The sequence below is a fragment of the Streptopelia decaocto genome, assembly GCF_964273445.1.
Source record: "Streptopelia decaocto genome assembly, chromosome: 4".
NCBI classification, from domain to species: Eukaryota; Metazoa; Chordata; class Aves; order Columbiformes; family Columbidae; genus Streptopelia; species Streptopelia decaocto.
Window position 1 is genome coordinate 62,303,323 of NC_138658.1, and position 15,085 is coordinate 62,318,407.

Consider the following 15,085-nt stretch of genomic DNA (forward strand, 5'->3'; position numbering starts at 1 on the left):
TTAAGTTTGAGTATGTTTATTAAATACTGTGTCTTCTAAAGAAAATGCAATTTTACACCTCTGAATGGTGCTGGTATTATACAGACACTAAGCATGAAGTAACAGAAGAAGCAACTTCTTAAAAATTGAAGTATGCCCTTCACTGGTGGCTCTTTGGTGCACAAAACATATTCCACGGTAAATAGTCCTGATGGTCACTGAGGCACTTGGATACTGGAAAACTGCAACTACTTGTTCTTGCCCGTGTCTTTGAAAAGGAAGAAGGTCTGTAGATAAAGTAAACTGACTTGCTAAAACCATAGTCTTCCCAGCATGAGTCCGGGAACCAAGTTTCACCTGGAAATAAGGTGGCTGAACTCTACCATTTGACTCTGCAATGTCACTATATGTGGACGTGTGTAATGTCCCATGGGGGGCTATAAAATACTGTATAAAAATCACCTATTTAAAAATCAGCTGTTAGTACTGGAATTTGAAGCTGTCAGTCTCTTCCTTAGCAGTACTCAGTAGTAACTTCAGTGGTTGTATGGTGAACAAAGCTCACATGTTTGCAGATACTAAAAATCAGCTTCTCATTCCATTTTTAAAATTCTTGGGATAGCTCAAATCAGGAGTGTGAAAAATCTGTTATTCACCCCTACATAAGCAAATTTCTTGAAGTATTCTGACTGGTCTATACTACCTATTTCGAACAAGTGAAGCAACATAAACCCATACAGAGAGAACATTTTGGGGATAAGCATGAACGTACACGGCTAGAGCAAATTCAACATTGGCAATATCAATGGTATGAACTCCTGTGCTGTGTACAGCTTCTATTAAAGGTCTGACTTCAGAGAATGCCATATGAATAGGAAATCCAGAGACCTGGGAGAAGGAAAGAAGAAAAACACATAAGGTAAGAAGAAAAGGTCAATGCACCTGAAAAAATACAGTTTTAAAAATCTATTTTACTATGCATGTAAATTCATCTTTTCTATGGCTGTCTTGAGGAGATGCAATAAGAAAACCCTATTTTGTATTTTAATATCACCTCCCTATTTCATATACTCCTGGTAAACTTCTGACATTTTTCCTCTTTAGTCTGGGTTAAGTTTGAAATGTTTAGAAATCCACTAAAGTTATATTAATGAACACATACAGCATAACGTTGCTGCTTTTCTGCCTCTTAACTGGTTTTCAGTGCATTCTCCTGTCTGCACTGGCTGGGAGTTTGAGGTGTCAAATGTTCCCCCTAATACAATTCAGGTCCAACTGAAACTTTGCCTCATTTTGAAAATGGCCACAGGTGTGTACAATGTTGTCACCGTGTGTGCTTTACGTGAAGGGCAGAAGGACTGAACCTTCAGAACAGCCTGCAGGAAGAACATGGCTGCACTGGTGGCTGCAGTGAATACTTAAATAGATTTTCTTTCATCTTTAAAGAACAGAACAAGAACAGAAAACTGAAGTAAAGCATGTTGTGTGGGCTCCTGCACCTGTGAGTAGACTGTGTGTAGCACTACTCAGCACCAGGGCCAGGTTCTTAGTGACTGGATATGAGGTAAAGCACCAGTCAGCCCACAAGCATCCAGGGGGAGGAGACTGGATTGATGTACTGGAGGTGGCGACTGTTGTGGTACAGTAATAATACAACAGCGCAGCCAATTTATCTTTACGTTCAGCAGAGAGGTTTTATCTTCAATTTCTACAAACGCAATAAAACAGATCACTCCTTCACCCTGGAAATAGGACATTGGTTTATCTTTGGTATAAAAGCTCTTCTGATTTTTGGTAGTAGAGGAAATAATAAATAGCCTAGGCCACTCTTCTATACCAGAGTAGCAGTACTAAATCCTGGGGATTTAGATTTCTGCTTCTGTGCACACACCACACCCATTCACAACGGTACCCTGTAATCTCCTAGCTGCTTTTGCAGCTCTGCCTGATGGTCATCTTCTACATCTTTGCCTTGGTTTTGCTCCAGCAGCGGTAGAAAGTTACGCAGGGTGGAGGTGCAGTATCGGTTCCAACGAGTTAAATGCCTTGGTCTCCACTCCATTATCTTGTCTTTTAATATTTTTTCAATCCTGCAGTAAAACAGACTGATTATTACAATTCTAGTACTTACTGGACATCTAATCTCCATTGCCACACTTAGTGCAGATTCTGGGGAACACAAATGACCTTAGTTTAGTTTACCACTGCCTAAAAGCACAGAAAGCAATGCCAGCATTGCTCTGTGTTGCCTGCATGTCTGGCAGCAGAACAGGAGGCCAGGGGCTCACAGCCCTTTTTGGTCTACACCCTCTCCTCTCATCCCTCTACAGTATTTTTTTTTATTAGGAAACTGTACAGCAGTGACTGATCAGTTCTGTCAATCTGGCAATCATAAAGCAAGAGAGAACTTAAAAAAAGGCTCTCAATTTGTAGCATTCAAAGCAGGTTTTTAGGCCGTAGGTATGAATATGCTCCACCGATGAGCACTGACAGCATTTGTTTGGAGGTAGAAAGGTAGAATTACCTGCCCTGCAGTTCCATCGCAGCAGCCTTGTCCGAAGGCTGATAAACTAATTCTTCAGGCTAGCAATAAATAAACCAGTTAAATATTAAAATTTGCAATCTCTTTTAGATATACCACACCATAACTTCAGGAGTTACTGCCTCCATGGTACTCACATGAGTTCACAATTATGCTAAAATAATCTGTTACTTAGTAGAGATGTGATAAAAACATTAACTAGATGTTTGTGTGTAATCCTGATTCTCCCCCTCCCCAATAAATTTCACCTGTTTATACCTTTGAGAAGCTATAGAGAAATTCCTGTTTGTTTACTAAGGATGTGTATTCAGCTGGAAATGCTGCCTTCCTAGCTGTAAGACAAATTGACATTTTCCTTATAATGCCAAGCTACTATGTTAGGTAAGCTTGTGTTAAAAGATTTGTTCTGTTTACTTCACTGTTGTCCTGAGGTCTTACATGGACAGTTCGAGGACAACAGCTGTGCATTCATTCTGTATAAAACCTAATACACTGCAGTATTCCTGCTTTTTCTGGTTTTTTGGGTTTTTTTTTTTTTTTTTTTTTTTTTTTAAGGAGTACCTGGGAAAATCTTATTAAAATCCAATGCTGTTGCATAAATAACCACAGAAGTCCAAAGAACTCGGTCTCTGCTTCTTTATAAAAAGTCTGTGATTTCCCAAATCGAGCTGGTAATAGATCCATTATTACCTGAACACTGCAGAGACCAGGGTAGGGCAAGCTTCTTGAAAAGAAAGACTTCCAAAATTTTGGTTTGCTGATATCAAAATTTATCCTTACTGGGGAATCATATTCTTGCATATTAAACCAAACCTACAAGAAAGCAAGTTTGTTTTTAACTTTCTGCATAATCACAGCTATGGAACATATTCTACTTACATGGCAGTAAAAATACTATATGATCCTGACCTCTTACAGCAATTATCTCCTCTCCCCCACTGCTCTCTCTCACAGGGTTTCTAGCCACACAATGAATTATATATTGTGAACAGGCAAGATTATTACTTGTGTTTTACAGCAAATAAACAGGAGGACTTAATGCCAGGCAAAAAAATCAATATGGTTTTTGTGCCTGGTAATGTCAGCTCCGTGTTTGCACATTGGACCATTCAGGGCTTGTACCCACCATTATGTATCCAATTCACTTGATTCCTTCCAATATGCTTCATTTTTTATTTTTCAGTTACATTTCACCTGCAAACTATTAGCTTTGCTGAGTTACTACTCCTCAGGTAAGAAGTGGTAAACTGAACATATTCTTGGAAAAAGTAAAACCCGGTAATGGAAATTATATGAATGGATGTCATGATCCACTTAAATGCTGATTAAAAACCATCTTTCTTATTTTAACAAAGTAGCTGAAAAACCTACTTGAGGTTGAATAAATTCACTAATGATATGACACCATAAACACAGTTACACTGATGAACAAATAATGCATGAGGTCAAGAAAAAGATCAAGTTATCAACTCTTATGTGTATAGAAATGTGACAAAACTGGGTACACTTACATTATCACAGCTGATCAGACAGTACACATTTTTTAGGGGGCAGAAAGTATCATACTGCCCATAAAAACATCCAGTACTGGGATTCCAAATTACATATTGACTTTGTTCCAAAGTTAATACGTATGCAGTTGGTCCCTAGGAAGAAAAAAAAGTATGAGAAAGGTGTTTTAAAACTGGCTACAAAGATGATATGCTTTGTATTGTTTGGAATATTAAATTTTTACTATTGAGATTAATAGTACTTTTCGGGGCAAACTGGTTGGAAGAATTTACAGGCTTACTAACACATCATAATGTGTTCTCTGTCTGTTCTGTGGCAGAGAAACGTTAGACATGCACAGCCATGAGCCATTCTTGAAATATTGATTCTGAAAGTCATCTTGGTTCAGCTACGAACCGATGCGAAATTCCATACAGAGAAAAGTTTCACGTCTGCTGCTTCAATATCAACGTGTCCCACTTGGCTACAGCCACAGCCCTCAGTCCACGGGCAATCTCCCAGCTGAAGAACGGCCGCGCACTTTGTGTTGCATCTATCAGCCCTCCCTCATACAGACACAAGGAATTTCCCAGCTCTTTTTTATTCTCTGACAGGAATCCCTAAACTGCTCTGCTGTTTTCTTGTGATCTCCGACATTTTCCAAGTACCTTGAAATACCTGTAACAGTTTCCCTCCTTCCAGCACGCATAAGCTGAATGCTTGACTGAGGACTAGCACCTCCATTAGGTTCTGAGTGGAAGGACTGTACCTGAGTACCTGTTCCTGTCACTGCAGGATCTCAGAATGTGCTTAAGAAACTAGTTAGGGATTTTTACCAAAATTACATTCAGCAAAACTTTCACATGTGCTTGGTAATTTGAGATAATAATAGTGGAAATCTGCATTATGAACAGCCATGCCATCTCTTTGAAAAGAGAATTGCTGGTTACTTGGAAATCTGAGTACTACCCTGAGAACAAATGCATCTCCTAAGGGGCAAAAGAATCTACATTTTGTAGTCCTGAGCCAGATCACTGCCACTGTGGGCTCCCAAACTCTGTCACAGTCTGTGTACTCACGACTGAAATGCTGGGAATGGACTCTCTCCCTCCCCTTTGTCCTGGACACATCATTTAGACAAGCTAAACTTCAATCAAGGTTTACAGATGCTTGGTACTGTGCTATGAGGACAACAGCTACTACCAGATTAAGCATGGAAACATGGGTCCAGGATAAAAAAACCCCAAATTATATTTATACTAAGATATACTTTCAGCTTTTTTTCTCTCTGAAGGAATCTTTTCCAGCAGCACCGATGTTTAGATAACTTCCTGGAAAAAACATGCCAGCAAGAAACAATTCTACCCATTGGCAGGAACCAAAGACTTCACAGAATTAAAGTTAATATTCAGACCAAATGAAAAAATCCTCTTACCTCAGGAATAGCGTTTCCAATGATAAGCCAGGCTTTTTTCCCCATACCAAGAAAATAATTACACAAGAGCACGGCATGTTCTTCCTCATCTCCCGCCAGAAGGTAAAGAAATTGCTAATTGAGGTAAAAAAAAAAAAAGTCTTTCTATGCAGTTACCAACTGTGTTTTTAACTTACAACATTGAATAATTTTTTCTTAACATTTCTGAAGTCAGAGTCCTCTCCATTTCTTTTGTTTGTTGGGCACTGCTTCAACAGCAGGATGAAGAGTGAATGCTATGAAAATCCATGATGCAGAGCTGAGATTTTACCGCAAGAACCAGAGTTTTTGTCTTTTGAGTTATTCTGACTTTTCAGAAAAATTCTGAGATGATAAAAACATCATCTATGATTAACTTAACGTCTGCTGTTCAGCTACAGATGACAGGATTTATTTGTATGTGACAGAGGTGGCCACATACCCCATCGTTGCTGACATTACATGCAATGCTTTTTCTGTAGTTCCTTGGAAGTAAAAGGATCAATTTTAAGTCTAGTTTTAAAGTCTCTGTCAGTCAGTATCCTTTCACTTGTGCATGACTGACCATTTTCAATTGTTTTATAACTGAAGAAAGCTTAAAGCCCTAAGCATTCTAAGGGTTAATCAATTGCAACGTATCAAAGGTAAAAATTTTGGCTCATATCAGGCTGAGCAACTTTTCTCATGCTTTGGTTCTCATTCTTTGAGATAAACAGCTCGTGAAGAAAAACAGTCCTCACAATAACAGAATCAGAATAATTTAGGTCTGAAGGGACCTCAAGAACTCATCTAGCACAATCTCCCCCTGAAAGCAGGGGCTGCTAGGATGTTACATCACATTCAAGAGGATAAAGAACTTCCGTTTAATGCATTGCTTACATCTGATGTACTCCATAAATCACAAATTCCAGCAAATGACACACTATCTGGCAAAAAAGGAATCAAAGCAACATATCGAGCCACCAGTTCCTGCAAGAAAACAAAACAGAGCAAAGATACTCCTTCAATTCACGCCATGGATATCTAACAATAGTAGTATTACACCAGATGTGAAGCATAGTGCTGTTTCCACTGATCAATGACAACACACTAACTACCTCATTACAGTAGCAGCAAGCTCATTTTAGAACATATAGTGAAGACTGATATAATTTACTCCCACTGAGGTCTGGCATAAGTCTTTGTCTTTTAAAGGACAATACTCATCACTACATCTGTTTTTTTCCAGAGAAGACAAATATCCTTTTCCAGCATTATTATGGCTAGATTTACTGTGTTCTCACACATAGTCGTTACTACTTTATTTTTTATGTCTATTTTTTCCTTTACAAAAAGCATAGCTACACAGCAGATATATATACATGTGCCTGTGTGTACAATGCAAACACAGACATTCTGAAAACTATATCCCTGAAACTTCAATATCTTTTCAAAGTACTTACTGCTGCTGTTTGAGAACTACTGGGGACGGCATCAAGAAGTTCCTGTGGTGGATTCAGAGGTTTGATATATCTGGTAATAAAAACTGTTTTCCCATTGAGGTCAATTACAGTTGTTAGGCATTGGCGGCTTGGAAACTTTGATGTACATTCAGCTTCATACTTTTCTACTGCCTGTAGCAATTTCTCATCTTCTTGGGTATCAAACTTCAAAAGACAGAATTTATACAAAAATAGTTTTATTTATAGTTTGGGCTTAAGTCTTTACTATATTTGGGCCTTATTTCACCATGTACAGGAGCATAAAAGTAGTGTAAAATTATTTCCTAATAGCATTTTGAACTTTCCTTGTGGTATATACTTTGGCTTACAGACATACAAGAAAGGTCAAAGTAATGGAAAAAATCAGGCAATTTGCGTTTCCTTATGAATGCACATAATGAGCTGTACCTCTAAGCTGGCTTTATTAAAGCACTGAAAAATGTCATGAAAGTTATGGCCAAATAAAACTGCAGGGATGAGTATGTAACACCAGATGTGTATTCAAAGGTGAACAATTATGGTTAGGTACTAATCCTACATGCTATTCATTTAACACTCCATGAAAACCACAATTGAAGCTATGCACAAAATCCTGGTAATTTTTATAAAATAATACTGCAACAACACTGTGCAATGCCAAAATATTTGCAGAGAAGGTCCAAGTAATTTTTAGATGAATCCTTATAATTCAGACTTGTCTAAAATTTTAATGCTTTTAGATGAGATTTTCCAGAAGGAAATCTAGAACTCAAAAGCACACGTTAATTATACACCAAAGAAAATGATTTGCTCAGATGTCACCTAAGATGTCATCTTTTAAAGGTGTTGGGATCAGTTGAAACAGTTTTTTTCATCTACTTAGGATCCCTTGTGTATTTCTAGTAGTGCTGAGAATTAATGCTCATCCTTCATAATATTTTTGTTCAAAATAAGGCACTTCTTGTAGTTTGTTACCCTTCTTCTCAAACTAATCAGAGGTGGAAGAGCTGAGCACTGCCCTGCAGCTTGACCTCCACGTTGGCATAGAAGGCAGATAAATAGTGGCGATTCCTCTCAACCATAATTAACAGCTGAAATATAGAGCCTCTGGCACTTTGTACACTTAAATATAGTATTTCACTGCAAATATTACTGGCAAATAAACAACTGCTATGTCAGAGTCAAGTAATGCAAAGTGCAAAAAGATTGCTGAACGGCACAAAACCAAGCTAAATCTTAAAGAGGGAGCAACAGGAATCTCTCATTTAATTTATTAATACTGTACCTTCTTAAGCATTTCATTCATCTATATAGAAATTCAGGAAGGACAGCAGGAAAGAGAGGAAAGAAACAAAAAAAGTATTGTAAAATTAAACTAAAATTAAGCTTAGCATCCTAAACCAGTACACAAGTATTTCGAATAGCTTAACTACAGCAGGAATGGCTAGGAATAGGAACAAAGTTAGTTTTTGTCATTTTATTCCAAGAACTTTCTATAATAAGTATATGTGTTACATTTGAGGAGTTGCAGCACAGAATTAGAACTTTTTCAGTCATGGTTAAAATACACGCATGTCACTTTAGTAGTAGTTTCATGTACAGATTTCATTAGACACATACCACCTAAAACAGAAGAGTCTCTTAATTAATTTAGTCCTGCTTTACTTAGTTTCCTCTAATATGAAATTACATTTTATTGTTTTCTATTTATATTGCTTTGAAAAAATGGATTATTTGAAAATCCTGTACAACGTTTGCTAAAGAAATGACATTGATTGGCTTAGTATCCAAGGCAAACAAATAATGTGCCGCTAAGTAAAGTTGTTACAAGATTTAGAAAAATCTCTAATGCAAAGAGTGAACAAAAATCTGGCAAAACTCTTACCGATTTACTAATCATAACTGTTTTTTCCACTGCTCTTAAATTTTAGAAACCAGATGTTCTGTACCAATAGGTTTCTTACCTCAGCAACATTTTCCTTATTCCTGGATTGACTTTCAATGCACTTCAGTAACTTTTTGGTACAGTTCAACTTCCATAGAATCATAAAACAGCCCAGGCTGCAAGAGACCTCAAAAGACCATTTCGTCCAACCTTTGGTAGGAAAGGGATCCCAGATGAAACAATCCAGCACCCTGTCCAGTCACATCTGGGAAACATCCAGTGATGGGGACCCTACTGTGCCCCTGGGGAGACTGTCTGAGTGAATGGTTGTTGTGACTGTAAAAACTTCTTTCTTATATCAAGATAAAACCTCTCATGGTGCAACTTGCACACACTGCCCCTTGTCTCCTCAGTGTGGCTCCTTGTGAGGAGAAGCTTTGACATGTAGCATTTCTTCTTTAGAACAGGGCCAATTTCCTGAGTTGTGATTTACTGTGCTATGATTCCTTGCCGCATCTTCGGAACGGAAGGTACTTCAGTCTCTTTCTAGTTCTTTATGTCTGAGTTTTGGCAAGGGGCAGTTAGCTCCTGCTGTCATATTTTAACGGAAAGAAAACTTCTATCAGAAAGACCTATGACTTTAATAAAATATGCTGTTTTTTCTCTCTGAAGTGTTCAAATGAATTCTAAATATAGCTACGAAACTGCACGATTTTACTGAGCATTAATACAATACATAACCTTTTGGTAACTAAGTATCAAATTCTGAACATTTGCTCATTATTTAAAGAGGTCAAGATTTGCAACGTATTGTCCATAACATTTTACAATAATCTTGCCCTTTATTTGAATTTCTATGATTTTTCTTGTGAAACAGTACTGGACACAGGTCTTTCTATAAACAGAGATCTGTTTCATTACAAATTCAGTACATTTTTTTTCCCCAGCAACTAATTACTGTATGTGCAGATTAAGGCTATGAAACCGTTGAATAAAGTCTTATCTATTAAAGGTGCTTCAAGGCTGTTAAATTTACATTTATGGTTTTAAGTTCTAGTAATACATCTTGCCATTCAAACTAATTAACCTTTAAAGGCATCCCTGAATGTACTTTATTAATTTTCTTTATTTTCAACAGTGCTAAATTGTAACAATTCCAACAGTATTGCATGAGAGCAAGAAAACATAGGATTGGATAATTTCCAAGATGACAATTTAACAGGAGAAAGGGGTTTTAGAATGCATCATACAATGTTATATTTACTCTGACAGAGAAATTACATAATCATAGACCTTTCTCTCCAGTTCCTGTTTGTCTCTAATAAATGACTAGTGTAGCACTGAGCTGGAAAAGAATGAACTGCTGCTGTTTCTGCATGAAAAACATCCATCCTTGGTGAATGGATCTTAAAATCATTGCATAATGTTACATAAAATAGCAAGTGGTGTGTGCATTTTAACTACATATTGTTGTTGTTAGTGTAAGGTACTTCTGGTTTAGTAAAATAACTGGAAAAAAAACAACAGCTGCTGTTTAGAAATAATTATCTTCAAGATCTGGAGGAATGGATGAAGCCACAAATAATAAATCCTGTATGTGGGTAGTATAAACACAAACCCAAGAAAATACTACGTATGTACCCGCCACCTCATTTTTGTCCACTATTCACAAATACTTACATAAATACTTTATTTTTTACAGAAGTAAATGGGAAAATTACATGCTTACCAATAGTGAATGTAAATTTGCTTTCTATTACCATCAGAACTAGATACCTGGTGAAAGTTATTTCTTGAGCATTAACTGTCCATCTAACTTAATGGTGTGTCTAATTAAATTGAACTGAGTTAAAAAATTTGAAATAGAACACCCAGAATTTGTATTAATGTCCTTCTGTACTTTTGTTCGTGTCCTTTGGTACACTAAGCATACCTATTTATATGCATTTCAAGAACTGCAACACTAGAAACAAAAAGCAAGAATATGATTAATTACTGATTAATTACCTTCTCTCTGACTGACTCTCCAGGAACGAGCTGTGGTTCAATGGTAATAAACAGTGTTATATACGAACCCTCACTCAGATTTCGCACAGAATCATAACCTCTCTCGACTCCCAGGTGTTTTTCTTTGCTGTAGCCAAGGAGGACTGGAGGAATATCCACCTTAAATGTACCATCAATCTACAACACATACAGAGAAATACTTCTCATTAGATGCAAAAAAGCCTTCCCAAATACATTTGCTACTTGTATTCGAACACTTTATGCCTATGATTTCTTTATTACTCTGGATTACAAAACAATAAAATGAGAGAATGTGGCATATATATTGATTAACTGTGGTGAAAACACGAGACACCCCATTGTTAAACGTATCAGTTACAACTGGATTTCAGCCTCTCTTGCATATTATGGACACTAATATTTTATGTAATGGAAATAATATACACTTTACGTCACATACACTGTGTCAGCCTTCTGCTGTTTTTCTTTCATACAGCAATATCCACATGGCACTATTTACCTGGAAAAATGACAAAATAGCAAAATACATGTTGCAGGACTACGCTTCTGAAGGCAGCATCACATCAACAAGCCTCTCTGCCTATGTCTGAGTGACGTGGGAATGATGCTCCAGCATCTCACAGACATATTTTCTCCAAAGAAGCTGCTGATGTTTCTTGGGTGCAACTGGAACCGGGCCCATTCAGCCAGCATCCCCATGGAAGGGCACTCCGACAGACTCACCTGCCCTTTGCACCTCTCCCTGCCACCACAAACAGAAGGTGTTTCTGAAAGGTCACATCAGACAAGAGATGGCAGGTCCCACACTCGCTCAGGCAAGTCTCAGCAGTGGAAGCACATGGCATTACAAGAAAAGCAAGAAGATTAACCTCTTAATTTGGGTAGGATTCAGATGACTGCCATCAAGAAGGACATCTCTGGTTGATGTGGAAGATGAACAGATGACTCACTGGGCTGGCTCATCAAACATTTAAGAACAAAACTAAATTCTGATGAGGAGAAAACTCTAAATAAATTATTCAGAATTTCTGCTGCAGTATAGTAGAACAGGATGAAGAAATGCTTCATTTGCTACTGAAATCTAATTGCTAGATGCACCTTGATATAACCGCTGGACTGATCAGGCTTTTTCAAATTCAGTAAGAAATCCTGTTCAAATGAAAAGAATCTCTGATTCTGGAAGATCTACGCAGGTACTCACACTATGCTTAGGGAATCACAAACTGCCACACCTCCTCAAAGAGAGTCAGGAGTGCACCTGACAGGAATCCTGGACCTACTCTGGTACTACAACAGAAAGACTCATACCCCAACACGAAGTCTGAAGAACAGAGGCTGACATCACTACTGGTAATCCTCAAAGATGGATTATAGGCTGTGTCCTTCACTATGTATTGGCAAGCAGTCATAATAAAATATCTAAGCCTGCCCATAAAGTCTCGCAGAACAGTGAACAGACACATTTCTCAGGTGAATTTCATACATTCAGCATGGAACATTTCTCTAAAAAGAGTAAAGGATCTTATTCTTTTTTGTTTGTTGAATTATAACAATGGTGATCACACTATGTGACACTATGCACAAAATGGCCGAAGACTCACAAAAAGGACAGATCTTCTTACTACTTACATCTTCTTTGGAGTCTATGAAAGCTTCATACTGTAGGGCACCACAACCCTCAAACAGTGAAATTCATTGATTAATCTCCAAAGTTGAAGATGGCATATTATTAGTGATCTAGCAGAAGCAAGGGGACTAGCAGTGGTTAGGCATATGCTGTCCCAACATTTCTCAGTAATGAAAAAAATCCCATGCTGTCTTGAATCCCATGACAATTACATTCTCTTATGCTTTGCAAACAGAGAGCCCAAGAAAACCACTTTGAACTCCAAGCAGTACACTTAAATTCAATGAGACATCCTCCACTCAAAGAATCCAGGAGGCTCACAGTATGTCTTAAAGCCCTTCAGGTTCTGAGAAGTGCCCCATATGGGCAGCAAGGAGCAAATTAATCTGTCATTACGTATGCAACTGATGTCAGAATCTTCATGAAGATCTGAGACTTTTGTGATATAATTACTTAATCTATGCATGAAGCAACTGCCCTGCAGAAAAAGTCCTAAAGCAAGATTATCATTTTATAGGACTATTGATGTGAAAAATTACTTTCTTTAACCTATAACTCCAAGATGGGTGACAGGACAAAAAAAGGTCTTTCCTCTGTGAAGAACTACATGTTTTACTGTTGCTCCTATGACTAACTGTTGATACTTTTTTTGAAGAAAGTTTCTCTTGAAAAGTTCAAAAATGGAGGAAAGAAGGGATTGGGAGAGACAAAGGTGAAAATCTCGTGATTAATGAAAAGTGTGAAAAAAGAAGCTGGATCAAGTTTCCTACCACCTAGATAGGTAATATTCCTATTGCTAGTTCCCCTATTTAGGCTGTGCAATACCAGAGTTCTCAAAAGCCACTGACAAAACCACCTAAAGAATTTGCACCTATAACCTCATTACTGAAGGAAGACAGTCCGCATCGTCAGTGCAGAATTACGTTTGTTTCTCTCTTCTCCCTTCAAAACACTGAAGTTACTGACAAATACTCAGGAAATTTGACAACAAAAAACAGTGGTTTCAAAGACATTTTCAAATAATTCCAGAAAAATAAACTAAGCAGCATAGAGAACATAATTAAATCTGACATTCCGTTACCAGCCTCTTTCCATTCTCCAGTTCTGCATTCTAAGGGATTTACTCCAAGTTGTTGTGACTTACCCTTGCTTGAAAATATATGGTAGTAAATGGAATCTTAACACATCCCAGCCAGTGTCTCTCAACATGAGTGCGGATTCCACTTCCTCTTTCACGATCATCCTATTAAAAAGTTGCCCAACACAACACCTTGTAAGACAGGTTCACTTCCTTTAATTCAATCAATAATTTAATCAAGGCATTAATAACAATTTCGTTCGTTTTTAATAATTTACTATAAATATCAGTTCAATTAGTAGTATGGCATTGATTATTCTGCATGCCTTTCAAGCATGGAAGATGCTGAACGAATACAAGAACATCACAGTCCATGATACAATGTACTTGCACTTCACGGTTCAAGTCCTGTATAACCTGTAATGGAGAACTCAAAAATATGACAAGGAGTCCGCAAGAGTCTCCTCAGATGAAGTAAATTAAGCTCTGGTCCTCTAATGAAATATTTTACTAGTATTAAAAAAGATTTTTGAAGGTAGAATTCTATGAAAAATCTAACTAAATCCTGTGGAATGGAAACATTGTTTTCATGTGATTGCTTATCAGGGATTTCCAAATCTAGTATGATCATCCTACTAGTTATTAAAAAAATGTTCTCTAAAGTCTAGAGTATTCAAGAGTTTCAAGACTCTATCTTTCTTCCTTCTGCTTCATCAAATACCATTTCAGTTTGGAGAACAGAATTCTGTTCTTAGTGAAACGTGTGCATCATTTATTTTTGAGTTACGTTTTCAAGAAGGCTGCGTGCTACTATTTTTGTGCATGCTCAACTGACTGGGAAGGCTTTCACTAGTTTCAACAGGGGAAGGATTTACGCCAACACTGAGAGCTTACAAAAATTTCTTGTTACTAGCACTTTCAATTTTTATTTCATTCCAAAAAATCAATAAAGACAACCCAGGGATTATGGTTTTGTTTTTGTTTCTTTCCACCAAACAGCTTGTAAAATAGGATGTGACAGAGCACAAAAAAGATAGTTAATAAAAAAAATACAGGAACTGAGATAATTCATCTGGAAATTAGTAAAAAAATCTGATTAAATATAAGAAGAACAGAATTCAGATTACAATTCATATGTTTCCTCTCAATTTTAATATCTCTGATTTCATTAAATATCAGTAAAACAGATTACATACACGTGTTCAACTCTAGCAGCAGATTATATAGTACGAGCTTAATTTGTACAGACAAAGGTTACCACTATAAAGGTTGCTCCCTTTAACAACCTTGCAGTATTGACTAGACATAAAATCATAAGGAATGACAAAACAGAGAAAAAAGAGGCACAGGCAAGTGAAAGCTACTACAGTGAAAAGTCTTATTATGTCAACTTCACAATCTTATAATATTCTGTAAGGTACACTGTCCTTCAATTATGAACTCACCTCTACAGCATCATGAAGTACTTCATCAAAAACATTAATGAAGACTTCATCCTTCACTGACTGCAAACTGTGGGTGCTGTAGTCTCCATTAGGAGCT

The 15,085-nt window shown here is 37.2% G+C and overlaps 1 protein-coding gene across 4 annotated transcripts in view; it reads right to left on the reverse strand.

Annotated features, from left to right (window-relative positions):
- The window catches only part of CC2D2A (coiled-coil and C2 domain containing 2A), a 59,854-nt gene continuing 44,769 nt past the window's right edge, over window positions 1-15,085 (reverse strand). For 3 of the 4 annotated variants that reach the window (XM_082051958.1, XM_082051960.1, XM_082051961.1), the window contains 12 exons: window positions 14,989-15,085; window positions 13,610-13,708; window positions 10,818-10,994; window positions 8,211-8,231; window positions 6,908-7,111; window positions 6,345-6,434; window positions 5,448-5,561; window positions 4,033-4,167; window positions 3,212-3,334; window positions 2,504-2,562; window positions 1,892-2,069; window positions 1-867 (listed from right to left, as the gene is read on the reverse strand). In XM_082051958.1, the coding sequence (XP_081908084.1) occupies window positions 679-867; window positions 1,892-2,069; window positions 2,504-2,562; window positions 3,212-3,334; window positions 4,033-4,167; window positions 5,448-5,561; window positions 6,345-6,434; window positions 6,908-7,111; window positions 8,211-8,231; window positions 10,818-10,994; window positions 13,610-13,708; window positions 14,989-15,085 (1,486 nt within the window). In that variant the 3' untranslated portion in view covers window positions 1-678. The remainder of the gene's footprint in view (window positions 868-1,891; window positions 2,070-2,503; window positions 2,563-3,211; window positions 3,335-4,032; window positions 4,168-5,447; window positions 5,562-6,344; window positions 6,435-6,907; window positions 7,112-8,210; window positions 8,232-10,817; window positions 10,995-13,609; window positions 13,709-14,988) is intronic. The other variant, XM_082051959.1, reaches the window with a different exon arrangement.